The following is a 24,047-nucleotide window of genomic DNA, read 5'->3' on the forward strand; positions in this document are numbered from 1 at the left end:
CTTTTTCATTCATAATTACTTATTATTACACACTCTTTCTCTCTCTGTCTATCTCAATTCTTAATTACTATATAATATTGCTTGTTTACTTACACTCGCTCTTTGTTAATTACTATCTCTCTCTCTCTCTCTCTCTCTCTCTCTCTCTCTCTCTCTCTCTCTCTCTCTCTTTCACTTACTCTTACACCATCTCTTGCTTACTTACTATTACACCATTTCTTGCTTACTTACTATTTTACCATCTCTTGCTTTCTTACTATTACACTCTCTATCTCTCTCTCTCTCTCTCTCTCTTTCTTGCTTACTATTACACTCTCTCTCACTTACTCTTACACCATCTCTTGCTTACTTACTATTACACCATCTCTTGCTTACTTGCTATTTTACCATCTCTTGCTTTCTTACTATTACTCTCTCTCTCTCTCTCTCTCTCTCTCTCTCTCTCTCTCTCTCTCTCTTTCTTGCTTACTATTACACTCTCTCTCACTTACTATTACACCATCTCTTGCTTACTTACTATTACACCATCTCTTGCTTACTTACTATTTTACCATCTCTTGCTTTCTTACTATTACACTCTCTCACTCTTTCTTTCTTGCTTACTATTACACTCTCTCTCACTTAGTATTACACCATCTCTTGCTTTCTTACTATTACACACACTCTCTCTCTTTCTCTCTCTCTCTCTCTCTCTCTCTCTCTCTCTCTCACTTACTATTACACCATCTCTTGCTTTCTTACTATTACACTCTCTCTTCCTCACTCTCACTCTCTATCTATATCTCTTTCTCTCTCTCTCTCCCTCTCTCCTCCCCTCCCTCCGTTCCCCTCAATCATGTTTTATTTTTTCTTTAAAATCCTGACTTCTTGAATTTTTGTACAATTCGGATTGTGGAGAGAACATTGCACTTGTTGGTAATAGCTGACTAAAGAGTAAAATCAAGGCAGGCTTAGACAGATAGAAAGTTTGTTCCAGCCGCCAAAACCTAATAAGTTATTCGATTATGTGATCAATCGAGAATGAGAAGGGATCACTCGATTATCACTGCATAGTGCATACAACTTACAAGTTAGAACCTTTTTAGCCGGTTTATGGACGCCGGACTGCCTGACTTATCTACTAATCAGTAGCGACTTAGCGAGGGATTATTTCATGTACGAGTTTGGCTATGTTGTTTTGTATTTTCCTTTGAAGAGTTAAAAATTCAAAATGAGCATCAAGTGGAGTGAAAGTGTTATGCTGAAGTTTTTAGAACTGTACGAAAAGTACGACTGTCTCTGGAATCACAGACTTGAAGAGTATAAAAATAAAAACGTACGAGCAAACGCGTTGGCTTCTTTTGTAGGAGAAATGGGAATTGCCGGACTTACTGTTGCCGATTTAAAGAACAAAATCAAGACGGTAAGAACTATGTATAAGAAAGAAAATTCATTGATTTACAAATCAAAAAAAAGTGGAGCCAGCCCAGAGGAATTGTACGTGCCAAAATTATTCTGGTACAAAAGGGCAGATATGTTTCTAAACGGTGTTACAACCTCAAAGGATACATCATCAAATTTAGTAAGTATGCTTTGTATTTTTTTAAATAAATAATTACACATTAAATTATAATTAATCTTGTGTCTTGTCCATTTGGCAAAGCACAGACCCTTGTTCGGAAATATATTCGGTGCATTTATCATGCACATTAGATGCTGATTTTGTGCAGTTATGACATCTTACATTAACTTGCCAATTAACTAAACCCACTTGAGTATTCTGTGTCCTCCGAAACCCAGTGTAATATATAATAATCCTGGTATTTGACTCCTGACAGGGCACTGCCACTTAAGAAGGCATGTGCATCGGATGGTACTACAGGTACAGACAGAAGAAACACTGTGCAGGTACTGCCAGGAAGAGGAGGAAACCGCAGAACTATGTTTCTGTTCTATGTTTCTGTGAAGTGTGTGGTGTTTAATATCCGTTAGTCAATGATTGTTCAGATATAGTGAGATGCGGTCGGTCTGGTGTGATGTAAGTTTTAGAAAAAACATTTTCTTTATCGTGCCGTTTCGATCTTTATTGAGATCATCTTCAGGGCTCAAAATATTTGTTTTCTGTGTAGATGTGTCATTATTGTGTGAGGTGTTGACAGTGCCCACATAATACCTACAGACACCCTAAAAAATTCCTTATTTACATTGCTCTATGAAACCACAAAATTATAAAAAATTAGATAAGGCAAGTCTGAAATGTTTCACTTTCCTTCAGGAGTGTAAGAAAAAATTTCAATGAAAATAACCCGTCCCGGCACCCGGTTCCTGGACCTCTTCTCACCACAGCTCATAAAATAGCCAGGTTTAAACTCGCATGGGAACACATGAATTGGACATTGGAAGATTGAGGATGAGTTCTCTTTATAGATGAGGAAATGGCCTCAAATCTTCACAAGAGCTTAATATGATGCTCAGAAAAAAGATACACCTCATGATTTACGATTCCTCAGATGGCATTCCACGGTGGATCGTTGATGTTTTGGGGTGTCATTTCCTTCAACACACACTCCAAATGGTTTGTTGTTTGAGGAAGAACTCTAACTACACAGTGGCACTTACAAGACATAATCAATGAACATATAGTGATATTTGTCCCTCACATCAGTGAGAGATTCGTGCTATTGCAAGATAATGCCAGGCCCCATTGTGAATCATCTCGTCTGAAATTGGTCAGAATTGAGTGTTTGGTGTGGCCAGCTTGAAGTCCAGATCCTAACACCTTAGATGAGTTGGAAACGGCTGTAGTTGATAAATGGGAAAGAATTCATCAGGTTTTTATCAGAAATTTTTCCCAAAGAATGCAAAGGCATTTAGCGCATATAATTCGTGCCAGAAGTGGAAATACATGGTATTAAATGGAAAAAAAATTTAAAATTTAAAATATATTTTTAATTTTTTTTTAATGTCTTATTTTTACAACCAAACCTATTTTTGGTAAGCAAAATATAAATAAATCTAAATGCATTAAAATTTAAGGGTAGTGCTTTAATTTTAACCATTGTCTTGTGTTCTTAACATCTTCCAATACTGCGTTAAAAAATGATTTTGCAAAATGGCAACACTAATTTTTGCCAGTGGTAAAACAGTTAACATTATTTAGCATCAAAATAAACAAGCAAGAATATGCTGCTGACCTATTGGCGTAACAATATGCTTTTTGTCTATTGCACTACAGAATTAAGAAAATTCTATCGAAAATAGTACTACTTTTAAATTGTCTTTCATTCTTCTTTAGTTTGTGGCAACTGTACTACAAACATGTATTTCAAAATTGCTGTAATAATCTAGTAGTTTGTTCCTATTTTTTTTATTTATCTTTTACTTTTTAGAATGTACCACTACATAATGGAGCTGAAAGTAAATCGACCCATAATGAAGAAGAAAACTCAGATGAAATTGAATTTACTGCATCAACATCATCATCTTTAATTACCAAAAATGGCACTCAGGAAAAAAAGCGACTTGCGGGAAACTCAGAAACAGCTAATCCATTTACTACTAAACAATTGAAGAGAGCAAATGTATTTCGTGCTCCAAATATCCATAAACGTAAAATGATAAATGAAAATATTTCAACAATAAGTGCAGCTATTGAGAAACTTGTCCAAAGTAGTAAAAGCGAGGCTGACGATGAGTTTGAAATATTTGGAAAATATGTCGCTGTACAAATAAAACAGATGCCTCTGTACGACGCAATAATATGTCAAGAAGAAGTTCAAACCCTGATAAGGGAAAAGAGATTGGAGATCTTGTCAAGAACTCAATATGTAGATCCAAAGACACTATCACCAGCAGTGGGAGGACAATGGTCGTCATCAGTTTCTGAAACATCCAACCAAGAATTACTCGAGGAGGATTCCCAAGAAACATCTGACAAATATCAAAAGCCTTAAAAGATATCTAACTTAAATGATTAGACTATGGCAGTATTTTTTATGGCGATGCAACAAAATGCCTTTGCCAAATTGGACAGGAGCCTATAAAAAAATAACTAGATGCTGCATAGGAGAGATGGCGTCTTCTTGTACTAATGCTCTTTTGATAGAAGCAGGAATATGCCCATGTGGAAAACTAGGTGGCAAGTGTCTCTCATACTCATCAGTAGGAAACACTTTTTCACCCAGCAACCATTCATAGTTTTGCTTTGGAAAGATTACTTTACCATCTGGCAATGAATATCCTTGAACTCAGGACTTTCCCTTAACATAATAACAGCGTATGAAGAGTAAGAAGTAATAGGATGAGGAGCAGTATGGAGATCCTCAACCATGGTATATATGAATGGATCCAAATGAGAGAGAGGAATCAGGCAGCAGTAATTCATCGTATCGATGATGAACACTTGCAAACAAAGGGATAATTTTTACTGCAGAAGAAATAGAGATATTGAAGGCCTTGAGCTACATTACCGAGCACATGCTAGAAAGTGCCATACTCCAATCGAATGGCCTAATTCCTATTTCAATTCCTTTGATAGTCAAAACTAGACTTCTGGACATGGAGGAAAATAATGTGTATGTGATTTGGGCAACAGTCCTCAGCATGAGCCCTTACAATAACAAGTTGCATGTGTTAGTTAAGGATGCAGCATGTAGTGCAGTTCCATGGAACAATACTATTAACAATTAGATTATAGCCTATATAACAAGGTGAAAGAAATTATATGGTAGCGTGGATATGTTGTGTCTTGGAGACAGAAAGCTTCCATACAGCTATATATTCCTGGTGGTTCACAAGAATGAATAACGCTAAGAAACTGTTCCTCCCATTGATAAGATTTTGATTAAACTTTCTTATCACCTCTGCAAAATAGGCATCACCTTAACGTTCACATGCTGTCACGGAGTCACCACTACTGACATCAACTCTGTTCTTCTCACTCCCATGGTAGAAGTGAGACTCTACTAATTCAGGTATACATCACTCCTCACCAAAATTAGCATAATTTTGAACATTGAAATTGACGATATGCATGACTTTTGTCAGACAATATAAGAATTAATTTAAATCACTTCCCTAATAACTAAACTAAAGATAAATAGTTTGAAATTTTCTGTTAGAATGGAAGTCATTCTTTTTGAAAAGATGGTTCCTACTCACAGAAAGTTGTTTCGCAACAGTCCGGATTTCGAGCCCTTTAGTTGATTATCAGGTTGAAGGGTTTCTACAAACACGTCTCTCGACATGAATTGCAAATGTCGAGTGTCGAAAAAAAGACTGATGATGAGCTAAAGGACTCGAAATCCGGATTGTTGCGAAACAACTTACTGTGAGTAGGAACCATCTTTTTAAAAAAGATTAAACTCCACACCCACTCCATCATTCATAATTTATATGGAAGTCATCCTGTCAACCAAGTGCTTGGTTGGGTCGGGTGCAGGTATGGGTAATGTGAGTAGTGGACTTTTTCATGTCTTTTATCTATGCCCCCTTCCAAACACTTAAAATAGATCAGTGTTGAAAATGGTAATGAATTTGAGTGCATGGTATGGTGGACTCCGACTTACAGGGATGAAATTACTGGGGATGGCTAAATGTGGCAATGCAAGGCCAGAAAAATTTATAATTAACGAAATTTCACAGACCTCGATAAAATTAAAATTATTTAAAAAAAAGACCTCAAAATTTAGTGGCATTCAGTTTCATCCTTCACAATACCACAAGAATAGATTACAGAAATAGATTTACTTTATACTACGAATTCTCAATTCAATAGCACTTTGGAAAATTAAAACCAATTGCCATTGGTGAATGAAGTAGAAGTGCTCTTTCACATTTAAACTTATCGCTTTAAAAAATTGGTCTTGCTCCTTTTTTAAAATTTTCTCATTGAAATCACCCATGCACGGTTTTATCTATTCCAGGTGATTTTTCAGATCTATTTCCTCGAGCTTTATCTTAAGTACAGCGACAGTGCAATTTTGGCTACTTGCAGCAATACAACACGAGTGACAGATGCCACTTGCTGTCAAATTTATTCATAAACTGTTTACATTACTAGATAGTTTATATTCCTTCCACTTGATTAATTAAAACTGTTTATGGATTGAGTAATTCTATTGTCTGTTAATTACCTTTAGTCTTATTATTATTGTATTTCTGACTTGACCCAGCAACCACCAGAGGAAAAGATAGACTACATGCTATCACATATAAATTTTATTGTGCTCGGCTGTCTAGTAAAACGTAAAAAAAAGCAGAATTGCAACAGTTACAACTGAATCGACTTTGGACACAATTTTTCCCTTGTAATCTGAAAATGTACATTTTCAAATCAAGGTTAAACAACTTCATAAGGGATAACATTTTTTGCAAACTTTTTAAAATTTATATTTTCAATTAAATTGAACAAAAAAGAGAAAATTGTATTTTTTATTAACAAACTGTAACTGTAGCAAAACAAATCAGCAAGGTTTGATGCGTTTAAAGAGGGGAGGAAAAGACAAATTTTAAATCGCTTTCCACAATGTAAATTACTTAATAAAAAAAATCATTAATTTAAAATTTGGTTTTAATTTTATTGGTTATAAAACTTAATGGTGTAATAGTTAAAAACAGTAGTTTTATTTTAACCACTTTTTCCTAAAAAAAAAATCTTCCTGAAATATAGGACCCAGATAAATATTTGTAAACCTCAAATTAAATTAAACAGCATTACATTACAAATTAATTTGCATAAAATCGATTTATGTTGATAGTTTTATACTTAACGAAAAAATTGACGCAAGGATTCGCAAAAAGATAAATCTCACTCTTATATCCAATTGCATAAATGCACAGTCAACGCAAACTTTTGATTTATCTTCAAATTTCATTATTTAGTACAATTTGCAATATAAATATATTGAAATGTATAAAGCAATATATTATACAAATATCAACAATTTTTAAATATAATATATTTACATTCTATTCATTTATAATACAAACAATTTTTAAAAAAATAAAAACTGGTGATGTTAGTCACAAATTCTACATAAATTCTTAATTATGATTAATAAACAATTATTAAACATGCAAAAATTTCAGGCATATCTTTTAGGTTATAATTGTCAGTACATCACTATAGTCACAATTCTTTCACCATTTCTTGGAAAGTTATACAAATTAGAAATAGCAAAAATAACATCATAATTCTTTGCAACTGAACACACACTATAGACTTTATATATATATAATTTACATATAAATTTCACCAATAACCATTTTTGTACATAGATAATTTAAAGTGACAAACATTATAGCATTTTAGGCACAGATACAGACAAAAGAGCACCATTTTAAATACAATAAATACAAGGTAGCCAGCGTGTCCCAATTTCTTTTCTTGATTATTAGGAACAGTTGCTAACACTGCTCTCCTTGTGTGCGATTCATATGGCCTGCTTTTGACCACATTACAATAATAAAAATTCATAACAGCATATAAATTGTCACATGATAATTTGGACCATTTACACTTATATTGTGAATAATTATATATTTTACTTATACAAATTTATTTATTTTTTGTTTAAATTATTTCCCATTGTTTGACTTCATTGGTATGAGAAGTTTGTGCACTCTTTGTTAACTCAAATATAAGAAAGAGTTTTTCTGAGTTTTTTTCTCCTCAATCAGTCTGAATGATGCACAGTTGGACTTCTGATTGTTATTTTTAATACAATGAGTACACAGACTTCCATTACTCTCTAAGGTCGAATTAGTACGGAATGTATCTAAAACTAAATCAATTACAAAAAAAAAAAAATATATAATTGTCAAATAAAATTATTACATTAAGAAATAATAAATATCTTAATGTCATTCTGAAGTTGTTTTCTATACATTAAATAATAGTAATATTGTTACTTCCCTTTAACTTAAACTCTCTAAACAAAAACAATGAAAACTGAAACGTACGTTTTCAAACAGTAAAACTATTCACAGCCTTTACCATTCCCGTTAAATATTGTTTAAACAAGAGATAGATAGCCTTATTTTGTTCATATCACTTCCAATTTGGTGGGAATGTATTAATATGGTAAAAAGAATACAAGATAATTGACCAATGAAATGTGGTTGTATGTGAAATCGACATTATTTCACATAAAAATAATTTCAAGCCATGTTATAAAGTAATATACAAAAATAAAACCAAACAATACAAATATTTCTTATTGTGGAATGTTTGTTTGGTATCACATTAACTGAATTAAGCAATGATGATGAGCCTTTACTAATATTGGCAAGGAATATCTTTTGCTTTCAACAGACCTGCTTGGCTGCCGGTGTCAACTGAAGATGTGGACTCTTCAAGGGAATCCAAATCGAGCGCCGACTCGATCATTGTCGTATCCTGCAAGAGACGCAGGCGGCTGGCACTGAGAGTCACCACCGAGTTAGGGACTTCGTCCAAATCCAGATCGGTGTCGCGCAAGTCCTGCCTAGTCGGGCCTTTTGATTTTATAAAATCGTTAGGCTTCAGTACCACCTCAGCCGCTTCGACTACTGGCCTTATTGTACACGAATTGTTATCTGTAAGATTTGAAACAAAATATTAAAAAAATCTTTGCATTTTAGTTCAAAAGAGCTTTTTTTTCCATTAAAAATGAAAACATTTGTAAGCAGTTTTAACCAATGAAAATTAAAATTTTGAAGATATTTTGGTAAAAATGTGTATTATTTAAAAATCCCAGTCATAGCGCATGCATATTTACATTACAATCGACTAATTAAGTGTACTATTTTTATATTTTACATATAAATATATTTTTATATTTTATCGTATGACAAGTTTGTAACAAGTGTTTTTTCTGCATTTTTTATTTATTAAATGATTACTGAAAAATCAACATTTGTTTATATGTACATAAAAGGTAGTAATTTTTCACCTTATATTTAATTATTCACTTACTTCTTCAGCACCAAAATTATTAATTAAGTCATTAATGATCATTTTAGTTTGCCCTGGTTTAGCTGTCAGGGAACGTTTTAATTTTTTGTCATCTTCAGTGTTGGGCCTGTATTTTGTTTAAAACCCACTACCTTGTTGGGTAGTTGACAGATGGACTAAAGCAGTGAGAACAGGTAGACCAAAAAGATTGGCAATATGACTAAATTACAGGTCCATCCATCTCTCTCTAGACAACCACATGGAGAAATCTCACAATTTACCAATAACTAGTTTGAGCAATAGATAACAGTTGAGAAAAAAAAGGTGAACCATGGATTGGAATGAAAAGTAGATGGCAGCTGTGAAGTTGGTGCTGAATGCCGAGGAGGGAGAAATTTCTCGTTCGCACAAATTTTTAAAGCTGTGCCACACGATTGCAACCTTGTATTGTCATGCAAGTGCATAATGCAATGCAGATTTGCAAGTCACGGTGAGTAGATTTCCAACAGTCATTGTCTGACCATCAACAACAAACTTCAATTACTTGAATCACCCAAATTTTGTGACTTAGGGGATAGGGATAAAAGAGGCGGCCACAAGGCCTTCTGCACCTCGACCTGCCTGAATAGATCTACTGTGCTCCCTGTCTTTTTATAACTCACTGGCCAGCTTCAGGTTGTTAATCACCTTCCATAGCTTTGCCAGCGGCTCCGTAGATCTTGCTTCCAGTTTTTCTTGTCCTAATTGCAAGAGCCTGCACCTACATACCTTCACAGAAACAAAATGTGCTCTGCGGTGAATTTTGTGACTTAGTCCATTTAGTATTATATTTATTTTTCATTATAAGGATTAAAAGTCAACCTCAAAGCATCCTATAATAGTAAAAACATGTTTATTTGTGTTGAATAAAAGTAGAGATATAATTTTAATTAAAAACAATCACTGTCAAGACTTTTGCTCAGCCTTAAGATAGTCGCACACTGGAACCAAATATGGATAACTTTCTCATCTGAAATGAGCCCTCACAATGGAACAAACTTGTCAGAGCTTTTTGTGTTTGTTCACCAACAAAGGAAAAAGAACCAAAACGGGGTGGTTGGCATGAAATTGAATTTTTTAAAAGCAATTTATTGAAATAAAAGAATTATTTCTTCTATGTCTGACTACTCTTGAAAAATCTGAACAACTTCACATCAAAAAGTGCCCTCAGACCTTGCATCCTCTGAGAGCAGAATTTTTTTAAAATTAGAAGTGCGAATTCGTTAAATAATGGGTGTAAGATTCAAACAGAACTCATTGCCTTTAGTTGCGAAAAGGGAATGGATACAAAATAGTTTAGATTTTTTTGAAAACGGGTCCTCGTAGCCTGATGCCAAGACACAAATTATAAAGAAGTCTCACTCAGGAGAGAATATATCTAATGGACTGTTGTTCTGCTCATCATGATGCTGATTGCAGTGTTGGTCCTGAAAAGTGCGCTATTGCTTTTGTAAGAAGGTCCTAATCTTTTCACCCTAGTGGGAGCCTGTTATCGTGAGACGGCACAAACCCCTTTCAGGCTAGTGCTCCATAAGCAAGTTAGCTCCTTGAGGAGTTAAAAAAAGGAACGATGAGTGATGTATAAATTCCCTTTCCTATTGTACTGGGCACCCTTAAACCATGTATGGCTCAAAGGTCCATTCGAGTCTTTGGAAGGGGAGTGACTCCACTCTACTATGATCAGGCCAATAATCCACTGTCCCGAGTTTGCAGTCAGCTGGAAAATTTTGCCTGCTTGTACTCTGTAGGCCTTGTAGTATTCTTTCTAGTAGAATAGTATTTGTAAATTCTGTTTTTTCTTCAGATACCCAAGGAAGGTATGTTCAGGTCTTGTTGGAATCAGCAGGAGTTGGCTTCCTTAAATTGTGTTCTTTTTACAATTTTTATTCTTTTTTCTGTACATCATATTAACATATTCACACATTCAAAAATATATTTACAATGTAATTTTGAATTTTTTTTTGACAAAAATGTACAAGTAGAACAGAAGAATAAAAATTGTGTCTTGGACTGTGCTGCCCATTGGTGCTTTCCAGCTAAGGGTCCCTTTTGTTTAGAGAGTTGTATAGTCACCACAGAGACCAACGGCCAAATAATTATTACATATAGAATGTGCAAACTTTTGGGATGTTGCGTGCATTTTAAATAATAAATAATCCATAGCAAATTCTATAAGTTTTGTATAAAAAAATAAATCAACTTCAATGCAATCAAAATTCTATCTATTCTTCTTGGAAGTGAGGCCTTACGCTACCAAACAGAAAAAAATCCCTGCTTGCTGGATGGACATTGCAGCGTATATGCGCAATTAAGTCGGTCGGTTCCAGTGAGAGGGCTGATTATATTCCCTAGTTTGGGAATATTTGTTCAAAAATCAGATGTGGTCATGTTTCAGTGTGAGAGCAGCCTAAGCACTACAAAAAAACCTGAAGCTTGATCTGGTCTATTTATCGTAGGCTTGTAATATCTTCAGTTATGTCAGACAAGGCTACGAGAATAAGAAAAGACGATCAAGCTATAGGTTCACTACCTAGACTCATCACAATCTAAATACAAAAAGCTTTTGTTATTTAAAAAATCTGTTCTAACCTTAAGAATATTTATTAAAATTTTAAATGTAAAAAACCTTAAGTTAATAAATTTAAATGCAATATATACAGTTGACTTCTGTGGTGTCAAGTACACATCAGTTTACTAAAATAAAAGCTTATTAAAACCCTGTCTGAAGTTCCAAAAATCATTAATATCAAAACTACCACACAGACAATAAAAACATAAAGACAACATAAAAATTCAAAGCAAAATCTACTAAAAAAAAAAAAAAGAAAGAATGGCTCTATTATAAAACAAAGATTATTAATTTGCTGAGGTGTTAAAAAAGGGTGGAAGGGGGAGACGAAACAATTCCAAATCATAGTAAGTGAAATATTAAGGTCAGTTAATCTGATTTGTTATTTGAGAATTTCAGTACAGACATGCAAACTTTTCAATATCAAACCAAAGTATCGATCAAGATAATTTATTTTCACTTACCAAACTTATTTAGCCAGAAATTGCTCAAAAGAAAACAAAAACAAATCAAAATAATCAAATCATTACCATTATCTTAAAGACTAATTAAAACAATAATTTAATTTTATGCATGTAATAAATTTCAATCATAGCTTTCTTCATCACTGCATGGGCTGGGTATAGCCAGTGTTTCATTTTTTTTATTTTTTAAGCCTAAGACATATCTTCCCCCATAAGCGCCGATATTTGTATCAAAGTAACGGTCATGCAAGTCACTCGGTAGGGTGAAATGTCTTTTAGACGTGTGATTTCGTTCATGGGCTAAAAATACATGACCTTTGGTTCTCGGCAAAGTGCGGTCTACAGGTTTTAAATGTTTGTGTCGAGCATGACGAAGAGGTAAGCTTGAGTAGTAGTGGTACGGGGGAACAATGTAGTCTGGAGGGTAGTACATACCTTGAGGCGGGGTGATCGGTTGACAGAGTACTGTCTGTGTTATCGGTGATGTGTTCTGGAATCCCTGCTTTGGATGGGGCTGTGCAGCCGGTGGGATGTTGTCTGGGATATTACTGTGAGCCCGCCCGTTTGCGTTTAAGCCATTAGCCTGTGAAACAACAATTCTATTTACCCTAGCATCAACTTTTAACTATATAATCATTCTACCAAATCAAATGTTAAATGTACTATTCTTAATTTTTTAAACCTATCTGGACTGCATTTTACTCGTGACTTGTAATTTAACAAAAAGACAAGAATCAATACATTTAATAAATAATATTTCTCCGTTTATGCAGTTTTGCACTAGTTTTTTGTTATATTATTACAAAACACTATTAAAGCTTCCCCCTTCCCCTGAGGGTTCACATCATCAGATGTATCAACCCTTAGGTGGTGGTGTTGTTGTAAATCAATTAATACAATAAGGCCATCGTTCTGGAATAACACACTAAACCATTGCCCATTCCTGAACGACACACCTCTTTCAGAAACGCCTGTTTTCAAAGCTTGTTGTAGGGTGTTGGGGGGAATTTTTGGAATGCAACATTACAGTGAGGACTGTTTTTGATCTGACCTTTTGGAATTATTTTACGATTTAAAAAAAAAAAAAAAAAAAAAAAAAAAAATCAAAGTACCGTATCCCGAGTGACTTTACAAATCAGTGCTGTAATGAATGATTTTTTTCTTTTTTCGAGGGTATTTCAAACATTAGGTTATATGAACCCTCTGGGTAACAGTGTTTTTGAAACAAAGCCCGTTTGTAAGTACATTCGGTTTGATTTCAGGGACTTTTACCTTCCAGTAATATACAACTGTACACTACAACAAATTGATCTAATATTATCTTCCAGGTTTGATAAATTTGCACATGGATTTGTCAATATGTTGGTGTATTGAAATATTAACCATTATTCTGTCCAATAGATCCAACATAAAACTAAATAAATAATTATTCAGAAATTGTGAGATGCGGTCTGGTGTGATGTAGGTTTCAGAAAAACATTTTCTTTATTGTGCCAACGTTTCGATCTTTATTGAGATCATCTTCAGGGCCTGGGATTTACAAACATTGTTTACATTTAACAAATACATTTAGGATGTGGAAAAGTGAATTTATACAATGCAAAATATATTTTTTATATTCAATCAAAGTATTTCTACTCACACAAAATGTTTGTCTTCTGTGTAATTGTGCCATTCTTGCGTGTCGTGTTGAGAGCTTGATTGAATATAAAAAATATATTTTGCATTGTATAAATTCACTTTTCCACATTCTAAATGTATTTGTTAAATGTAAACAATATTTGTAAATCCCAGGCCCTGAAGATGATCTCAATAAAGATCGAAACGTTGGCACGATAAAGAAAATGGTTTTCTGAAACCTACATCACACCAGACCGCATCTCACGATTTCTGAATAATTATCGATTAACAGTCACTAATCATCACACATTACTAAATTAATATTTGACTCGAGTGCAACTTTATTTGCTTTCTTATCAAAACGTTATTTTTACTTATGAGCAAATCAATTAATTGTAAAATTATGGTTTAATATATTACTTTTTTTTTCTAATGTTCATTTATTTTTGTGGCATGCCAAATAGACCACAACGATTATCAGGATTGTCTTTTTCTGTCATTTTGAATTATATTTCTTTTTGATATCTTCATCTTCATCTTTAGTGGCCTGAAGAGCCTCCAGAACGTAGAATTTATCAGAAGTAGAGTGAAAAGTGCAATTTTAACTCCTACATCCTGAAATTATATTGAACTCGATTATTAAATATGTATAAATATTTTTAATGGAACAGCTTACATGACTTTGGTATGAGTGTGTCAAATACAATTGAATTAACCCGATTAAAAAAAATTAATAAAACAATTGACTAAGTAAAATATGTTAAATTTTTGAATGACCATTTTTGACAAAATTAAGCTTTGAAAAAATGTAAATATAAATTCTGAAATGGGTAAGGTATCACTCGATCTCAATGAACGTACTAAACAATGAAACTGTCGCCATGTTTAATAAAATTCGTCCAAAAACTCTTTTGTACGCACTTTAAATACAATCAGGCCAAAAACATTTACATGCCTGCTCAGTTTAATAAAAGCATATCAGGCATGGTTGCAAGCTGCCAGCAGCCAAGAAAATTACCTGACATTCACCAGAAGCTCTTTGTCAATCTTTTTTGTTTTTGAGGTTTTTCTTCAACTACTTTCATCACACTGAACGTTCTTAGTTAGGAATGGAATGATTAAATTCACCCTGAGATCAGTTGAATTCAAAAGAAAACAAAAACCATAATAATGTATTAGTGTTTTGAGTCAACAGCCTAATAAAAATAAAATGTAAAGGAAGAAATTAAAAAAAAACCATAATAATAATAATCAAAAACTGCAAAGTGAACAAACCTGTAATTTTTATTTAGAAATCGATTAACGGTCACTAATCACCACACAAACCTGTAATTTTTTTTAAAATTACTATTATCTACTTTTAACTTCAATTCAAACATTGTGAGCCTCCAGAAGTGTTTCTTTCATTTACAAAATGAAAATAAAAGGTTGCATTCCACATCATCATTTATTTCAAAAATTACAATCTTCCAGGCCAAGATGTTTTTGTTTATTTTTGACTGTAGGTGTCACATTTACCCTTATTTTTGGTAGCGTTGTTTTTTTGCTTGCAAACTACTGGAGAGAGGGAAGACTTGTAAAAAAAAATTGTCTTCCATAATCAAAATTTCCATTTGCATTTTGAGTTTCAGACCTTTCTGAAAAATTTGGTTCCATGTCTGTCTGTGTACAATAACCGGCAAAACTCCAAAACCATGAGACCAATTTTTATAAAATTTTCAGAGATTATACGGGTTGGTTTCTAGAGGCCCCCCTGTGAATTTCATCCCAATCGGATCAACTGTATCGCCTGTGCATGCACAAACATAAAATTGCGTGCACAGCTATCTTTGCAACCATTTGTCAAATTCTTTTGCAAGTTTTAGGGATTATGCGGGTTGCTTTCTAGAAGAAACCCTGAATTTTATTCCAAACAGATTAAAATGTGAGGAAGCTATACTGCCCACCCACATGGCAGACGTTTTTCTTTATGGCATTAACTAGGTTCCATTTAATTTCGCAGTAACAGCTTTGGGTTTAAAGGAGGGTATAAATTAATGACAGTTAATGATTGAAGTCAAGTGAAAATCAAGAGATTGAATAATACATGGAAATTATTGCATTCATTATGGGAGCCTTAATTGTTTTTAATTCAAAATCAGGATTGTTGGTACCAAAAATGCTATAATGAACAGCACACAGAAACCGAGGTAAAAAGGCGGCAGTCTTCCAAAAAATGTATCTTAATATTAAATTACAATGCTTTTGAAAATGTAAAGGGCACAAATCGGTGATGGCCCTTCCTGAGGTTTGAGCAGAAAACCATGTTGGCCATAGCAATATTTAATTTTTTTTTAAATTAATTTTTTTGGAGGGGGAGGGTTTGATTGGAAAAAAATTGAAATTGGAGTAAGGTTTAACAAATATTAATAATTCATACCAAATTAAACTTCGTGTACGGTGGCCACTTTAAGTGCTTAAATAAGTAAATAAGTATTGTGTGGTCCAATTGACCAAATAACTTCTTTCAATTAATTAATCTTTATCTAAGGTATTGTTTGAAATAAAGTGTTTTTAAATAAGATTGTAAAGTCCACGCAATGATTTAACTTTTTTTAAAAATTACTTAAAAATAAAACTAATGATAGGTTGTTACACATTTCAAAAATAGCTGTTAATTGCTTAACTCCTTTCCAAAATAATCCTTTCTCCGTCTCGTTAACAATTTCATTGTTCTTTATCTGAAAAAAGTTGTTTTCTTGTAATTCCAAGTTATGAAGTTGATGAATCCAATTCTTTTACAAAACAATTTTAACGGGTATTCAATTTTTGTTTGTTAAATGCTAATTATTTTTGTGGCTGTTGTACCTGAATAGGATTTGGCGGGGGAACAGCTCCATACGTCCTGTTGTTGGATATCACAGTGCTTTCATTTGCTCTGCACTCCCAAAGTTGACGCTCAGCGGTGAACTCTGGTGTGACCAGGCCTCTCCTATCTAAAAACGAAAAATAAAATAATACAGTGGTTGTCGTTTTAATGAAAAACATATTAAGCAAAACCTGAGACATTGAGAGGGAATTTTTTTAAATAAACTTAACATGTATCCCACCACAGGGATCAAGTTATGTAGTATGTACAAACAAATCAAAACCACTTATTCATTAAAAAACAAAATAATTTAAAAAAAAGACTGCATTTGTTTTTTGAGTACTCTTATTAAATCAGTTTCATGTAAAGAAGGGAAGGAGTTCTTTACATCATGACTGATCCTATCTTTTACAGTAGACCTTCATGAATCAAACACAAAAACTCCTCACCTATCCTCAGATGGGAATCTAAACTAGCCGAGTGTTGGAATTCGGAAAGATGAACAAAGTTCCCACACATCCTATAAATTGCCTTTACGCTGTCTTAACTGACACTGAACATCCATTTGTGCTCATTGTAAAAACAGGCTCAAACCAGTTCACAGTGAGAAGCTCAAAATGTGCTCAGATACTCATCTAGACTGGCAACGAAAGTTATGTGAGCAGCTCGTGAGACTCGCAAGTGTATACCTACATTTAACTTTAACAATTTTAAAGAAGCCATTTGAAATGAACTGCTAATTCAAAGAAAATGTGTGGGTGGCGGAATTACGAGAAAGACATTTTTGTATGAGAAGTCGGCTTCTTTGAGGTGAACCGTTACCCATTTTCTCCCACTGTTGGCTCCTTTCACCTGAAGCTGACTCCTCATATAAAAATGTCTTTCTATCCCAACTTCCTTCCCCACTCCTTCAAAATCCAACATATATACACATAAAACATCAATATCTCACTGGCACTCTGAACACGACACATAAGAATGACACATATACACAGAAAACAAACACTTTAAGTGAGTACAAATACTTTGATTGAATTTAACATTTCTAACATTGTACAAATTCATTATTTTTTTATTTTTTTTCCACATCCTACATGTATTTGTAAAATTTAAACAATGTTTATAAATCCCAGGCGCTGAAGATGATCTCAATAAAAATCGAAACGTTGGCACGATAAAATATTTTTCTAAAACCTACGTCACACCAGACCACATCTCACAATCTCCAAATAATCAATAATAAAAAGATTATTCTTTTACATTTTTATTATTATATCTATTCAATTTATTATATATGTATAAATTAGAATAAGGAACTGAAATGAAAAATTTGTAGCTTGGGGAATCAAAGTCATGGTAACTCAAGGTAGAGCATCAAACTATATCAGAAAATCATGGGTCCAAATCCCGTCTGTGACACAAATTTTGCATTTCATTTTCAATTGAAAATAAAAAGATAAATTGTAAAGGAAGGATTATTAATTACCTATTAAACTTGGAGGTGAGGGACCACATAGGATATAGCAGCAATCTGAGCAAATGTCTCCACGGCTGTAAGGATTGAAAACTTCTGCACCTCTTTTTGATGAAAAGGAACCTTTTATCTGAAATAAACACAAAGTGCCTAAATGAATTAACAGTACAACTGATACAAAAACATTCAACGAGTTAATATTACATCTTCGTTCGTAGTTTTGTTTTCAAGTGTTAAATAAGTATGGAATCCGGCAAGACCCACGACACTCCAAAGAGTCATGAAGCAAATCATAGCGACAACGATGCTTGCAGGGGATTCTTTCACAGATTCAAAAAACGGTTTTTTCACTGGAATAAACAAATCCTGAGTTATCAAAAGAAAACGGATACATTCGAAAAGGTTTACTCACATAACAAAAGGTGAGCCGTCGCTCCAACAAGAATAAACACGCATAAAAAAGCTAACGAGACGATGAACATATAAAAGTACCTATAATTACGTTTTCCAACACAATTCCCGACCCAAGGGCAGTGGTGGTCAAATCGTTCTGAAAAAAGGGTACAAGTTTAAATTCAAAATGTTTCACGTTGGAGAAAAACGACCAAACAACTCACCAACGCAATTGTCGCAGAGGCTGCAATGTGAAGCTCTCGGAGGCCTAAAAATTTTACAAGTAAAACAGTATTTCAATTTAACAGTCTGCCCACGAACAGTAATCTCTTTCGTCCTTGGAGGAGGTCTATATGTGGGAGAATTATTGCCATTTGGAACTTCTAGAAAATTAAAGTAAAATACAGATTAGAACCTTTTATTTGTTATAAAATAAATTTAAAAAAAAAATTTAATAGCATAACATATAAAAATTAACACATCTTAAAAGAGAAGTATATGTTCAAAAATATTTAAAGAATAATAAACAAAGAAGTGAGTATTTTATCTCATCACTTAGTATTTTATCACTAATTTGGGTGATAAAAGAGAGTTAATGGTTCACTCATAGTTAAGAGTTCATTTGTCTCAACTAATCTTTTATGTTATTAAACAACAACATTGAACACATAATTTTCTTTCAATTCTGATGTACTATCCATTAGAATTTAGTAGAATTATTTTCTATTGAAAACAGTTATCAGTTCTGGACATGTAATTTGGTCGTTAACTATCATTTTGGTCTACCTGTCCTCGTTGGTATGGTCTATCATATGCGTTTTCGCTTGTCACTATCTTCAATGATGGGTTTTAACCGAAACATATAACACTACAATAAAATCATCAAAAGTATCGTATTTGAAGGAATTTAAATTTTTGAATTAAATATGATTTTAATGAAGGCTAATTTGGAAAATTCTGCGCTATATTTATTTTACTTGTTATTTATAGTTCTTTTCACATCATGTTTTTTTTTTTTTTTTTTTTTAATTTACTAAGTTCTTTCTTACAAATTATTGAATGTTGTTTCTGCAGAATTCGTTTTTATTCTTCTATTGGATTATTAAACTCTTCGTAGACATCTTCCTGCTATCATTTTCTACTTTTCAGGTGATTGCAAAAAACGGTTAACAATTTTGTTTACACCGCCAAATTATTAATGACAATGTACCACGAGCAAGCTAAAAATAAATTATCGTAACTTTCTAAATATCTAAGAGGGATTTGTATACACTACAATTAATGGTGAAAGGGTTATCTGTAATGACTAGGTAAATTTGATGAAAATAACATCAAGAAGAGGTCTAATACAGTGAATTTTCCCTTAATGGACACCTCCCTTAAACAAATTCTGATCCTCCTGGCATCTTCCCATTAGTTTCTTCACATTAAAATCTTAAAAGTGAACACTCCCAACAAGGTCGAAGCCACCTTTTTTTAAAATATACTTTGACTCTGAAATTCTCCCTAAAGCGGACAATAACCTCCAGAAAATGAATGTCTTCTGAGATATGCTGTTTTCCAAATATTCCTAAATTATGATTATACCATACATATATAACATAAATTATACAAAACATGTAAGTACTTCTTCAGTGTGTTTGACATTTAAAGAAAAAAAAAATCATTTCATTAAAGTGGGTGAAGGTGAAAAATTATGCGTGTAAAACTTGGCTGCGAGGTTTTCCATTTGAAAGACCCAGACAAGTGAAATTCTACAGAATAAAGAACTTTTAAAATTTTACAAACATGGTAATGACCAATCCCACAGGTTATTTCCCTAAAATGTCTTCAGCCACCAGAAGCTATTTGAAAGGTGGCCATGCTTGGGATTGTAAAATACCACTCTAGAGGCCATTTATTTAAGAAAAGGTCTGAGAAGTTGCAAAATATTTTGAGGAAACCGATTTTTAGGCATCTTCAAGTTGGCTAGACAAATTTAGAACTTCACATAAGATTTCTTTTAAGATCATCAGTAAATTATAAATTGATGAAGCAAAGGACCGAGAGATGTACAAAACTGGATGGAAAATCGTAAATAATGCTGTGCCGATTTTGAACCTAAAAAACATTTTTAATTGCGAAATAGCCTTAATTTTTGCAGTTAAAAATTAAGCATTGTCAAAGAGGAAAAAATTTAATTTTTTAAATTAACTTAATTTTAATTTAACTTTGCTCTTATATAAAGTATGCTTGGTGGATTTGAAAAACACTATGGTCACAGACAAAGGCTGAAAATTCTCAGTATTTCAAGTCTTGTTTTCTTGTAATCTCCATTTTGTTTTATTAATCATTCTTTTCACTCTTATCCCAAAAGCGGACATCCCTGTATAGCGGTAATTATTGTGAAGATTGTCTAAGAAAATATCTTAAAACTGACACAAGATGAGGAAATGCACTTGACAAACCAACCCAGCAAGGAAGATTAGGTTAACTTTCATGTAATATTATACCATAATATATTTTTTGTTATTTATAATATATTTATGTGTTAAATTATAGGGTCAACAGCTGATAAAGAGGGTATTAATTAATTTTAAATAGTTTATACTGAAATAGGTGAAATCCAAAGCCGATTTCTTCCAGTTTTGAAATAATAAATTAAAACACCACATATGAATTATCAAGGCCTCCAAACCATACTGTGGCCTAGCATCTTGCCACAAGAAAGAACACATCCAAAAATGGTTCTTTAATGAGTCCAAAACCTGGTGGAACAATACCCCAGCATGAAGAACCCGAAGAGATTCATAGAAGGACTATGTGCAAGACTTACAAAGTTACAAAGAAATTACTGGGAGGCAACCGCTACAGAACCAGGATTCTGGTTGACTCCTGACAGGGTACTGCCACAGGAGGAGCCACTGGCAAGGCTATGAAGGTTGATTAACAACCTGAACCTGGCCAGTGAGTTATAAAAAAACAGAAAAGCACAATAGATCTACTCAGGCAGAGGTGCAGAAGGCCTTGCCTTTTATTCCTATTCCTATTGCAAAAAGTGAATTTGTGTGCAAAAAAATTACGATAATCATATTACCAAGTAAATGAAAAAAAAAAAAATGCTATCAGGTAGTCATAAAGGACTACACCGAACCACATCAATAGAAGAATCAAGCAAAGCTAAATAAAAACAGTTGCAGGTGATTAGGATGCATCAAGTGTAATAACACCCTATTCCAAAAACACCACTTCCCTTAAAGCTAATGACGAGAGGTTTTTCGAGGTTTATGACACATGCAGCATTTCAATAAAATGATTATCATGTTGGTTGAGAATCACTGCAGGAAAAGCAGACTCATGAAAACTAGGAAAGGTAAAACTGCAACAAGATCCTACAGTAAGGAGCCACCGGTAAGGCTATCAAAGTTGATCACTGGCTGGCGAGTTCTAAAAAACCAGAGGAGAACAATAGATCTACACAGGCCAAGGTGCAAAAGGCCTTGTGGCCCTTGTATCCCAATTCCTACCCCACTTGTGACCGTAATTCTCAATTCAGTCACACTTTCCATTAAAAAGATAAATAATAATTAATTAATTTCAAAATACTAAGTCTTCTATCACAGGAAACTTAGGATCAAAGATATTAACATATTTGACCGTTACTTCAAGTGAAGTTTTAAAATTGGGCAATCTGATGAGTAAAAATTGAGCCTTTAATGATCAATATGTTTAAATAATTATATATACCTGGGTTTTTATTAAGTTTAATTAAATCAGAAATAAACTAAGTAAAACAATTATTTATTTTTTTTAGTTAAAAACTTACGATACTAAACAATGGGTTTTTCTTTGTTTCTTGTCTGAAATTATATGGATTTGCCCCATTTCTGTTATCTTCAAACCGAATAATGTTTGGGATTAAGAACTATGAATTATATTAATATAATTGACTTTTTGTGTTACTTTTTTTATTTTTTATTATTTTTTAAAACCATTTATAAAGTATAGAAAAAGGATGTCACGAGGTACGGTTGTCATTTCAAAGCGTGGCTTAAAAGATAAATGGATTGTTAATCTCACATTCTGTAAATCCCCGTGTGTCATTGAGATTTTTTTTTTTTGACAAGTCGTTACCTATCTGTTTTTCTATGTACGCTGCTTCGTCGGGCGTAGCCCTGGGTATGACGCCCGGGTCGCTGAAGCTCGTCCTCAGCAACGAAGACATGACGAAAACGAAAAGAACGGCAGCGACGACGGGTATCGCTGGAGAAATCCTCTCCGCCAAATAAGGGCAGCTGAAATCAGGAGTCGTTTTTATGAAAAAAAGGTCGTCTAGGGCCGGAGTGTCGGAGTGACTCACTCGAATACGAAGAAGAGCGTGCAGGTCGTCACTATGAGGACGACGGTTGTGAAAAAGACGTTCGTCTGGGGTGCCATCATGATGCGCCCGTCGCAGCAGAACTTGTTCCTACCGGGGAACATCTCCCATTTCCGCGTTACCTTCGTCATCTTCTCGTCTTTCTTCCCCTCGGGATTCCGATTCCCATCTGGGATCAAGTCCGGGCTTACGGGCAAGTAGACTGTGTCAGCTGAAACCATCAAGGGACTTAGGCTTGGCACTTGGCATTTCTCGTGCGAGCGTAACCGAGTTGAAACCTGCCGGAACCCCCAGACATTTTATCGGAGAGTGAAGAATCCGAACGCCGATAACGTCCGATAATCCGAACGTCCTCGAGGAGAGAAAACAGCACGTAACGGGCTTGGTAACGGTAAAGTCGACTGTCGCCAAACCGCGGCACTCAGCCCACCAAGACCCGAGTTCAACCACTGACAATTCTCTTCACCACCCTCCCGATTAAAATGGGCCGCCATTTTGGTGTCGTCGGCGCTCCCCGCTTCATTTCGAATCCCACGTGCCATACGCCAAAAAATACAAATGCCACAGATCGGTCCGATTCCACTTGCTACGGATTACTCAGTAACTTACTTAAAGTTACTTCTATACTTATTAGTATTACCTCTTTGACGCTTTTTACAATTCAAAACGCCAACATGTTTATGAACAGTAGCTAACAAATTACCAATTTTCAGAAAATGGGTTTTCAGCTTTGTTACAATACTCCCTGCCACACAGTTTATTATTATATAGTATTAATTATTAATACAATAAGTGGAAAAAAGAGCAGCATTGTATGATAAAACTTTAAAAGAATAGGAACAGAAACTAATTTAAAGAATTAAAGCAAATATAAATTATGAGAACAATTGCTCTGAAATAATTTGTTACATTATTGTTATAATTTAGACTAGATTAAGTATTAATAACAAGTTTTCTCATGTTTAACCGGCATAGGTTCGCTTTTTGGGTCTTCACTCTCGGGGTTTTTGGATTATTCAAATGCGTTTTGGCATTGCACCATCTTCAGTGAGAAATTTTCAGACCGACATTCTTCATTGGCTATAAGAGTTTTCTGTATTGCTATGGAAAAGACCCTTGAGAAGAAGTAAGGTTTTGCAAAATACTCTGTTGGACAAGTTTAACACATTACTCAATTTATTCAGTTTAAAATTAAATACATTATCTTTTCAGATTAGTTACTAGTAATAAGGCACTATCGTAGTCAAAATAATCAATAAATGCTTTGTTTACTTTCTTGATTTACTTTTGTACTGATTAATTCATTTGCCCAAAACGTAGCATTATGCCCTTTCATTCAGCTATGCCAAAAGATTGATTTCAGTTAATC

At 33.9% G+C, this 24,047-nt stretch overlaps 2 protein-coding genes and 1 long non-coding RNA gene across 4 annotated transcripts; 1 reads left to right on the forward strand and 2 right to left on the reverse strand.

Annotated features, from left to right (window-relative positions):
• Positions 1-1,057: 1,057 nt before the first annotated feature.
• LOC106662812 lies at positions 1,058-7,789 on the forward strand. Of its 2 annotated transcripts, XR_002910522.1 has the most exons (3): positions 1,058-1,561; positions 3,369-4,952; positions 5,904-7,789. XR_002910522.1 is itself a non-coding variant. In XM_014387175.2 (2 exons), exons 1-2 carry the CDS (start codon positions 1,211-1,213, stop codon positions 3,930-3,932), a joined length of 915 nt encoding a protein of 304 aa, XP_014242661.1. In that variant the 5' UTR covers positions 1,058-1,210; the 3' UTR covers positions 3,933-7,789. The 2 variants fall into 2 exon arrangements, 1 of the variants encoding a protein (XP_014242661.1); XM_014387175.2 differs by having other exon boundaries at positions 3,369-7,789.
• Positions 7,367-23,160, reverse strand: LOC106662811 (palmitoyltransferase ZDHHC9). The gene is made up of 9 exons (XM_014387174.2): positions 22,661-23,160; positions 22,435-22,595; positions 18,546-18,704; positions 18,341-18,478; positions 18,133-18,278; positions 17,941-18,058; positions 16,454-16,581; positions 12,422-12,569; positions 7,367-8,556 (listed from the first exon to the last, which is right to left on the reverse strand). The coding sequence occupies exons 1-9, from the start codon at positions 22,897-22,899 to the stop codon at positions 8,258-8,260; spliced, it is 1,536 nt and encodes a 511-aa protein (XP_014242660.1). The 5' UTR covers positions 22,900-23,160; the 3' UTR covers positions 7,367-8,257.
• On the reverse strand, positions 14,138-16,134 carry LOC106662813. Its single transcript, XR_001339963.2, has 3 exons — positions 14,882-16,134; positions 14,625-14,802; positions 14,138-14,221 (listed from the first exon to the last, which is right to left on the reverse strand). It is a non-coding gene; the product is annotated as an uncharacterized LOC106662813 (long non-coding RNA).
• Positions 23,161-24,047: the final 887 nt, after the last annotated feature.

Source organism: Cimex lectularius, unplaced genomic scaffold (genome assembly GCF_000648675.2).
Source record: "Cimex lectularius strain Harlan isolate CLEC.00 unplaced genomic scaffold, Clec_2.1 scaffold84, whole genome shotgun sequence".
Taxonomy (NCBI): Eukaryota; Metazoa; Arthropoda; class Insecta; order Hemiptera; family Cimicidae; genus Cimex; species Cimex lectularius.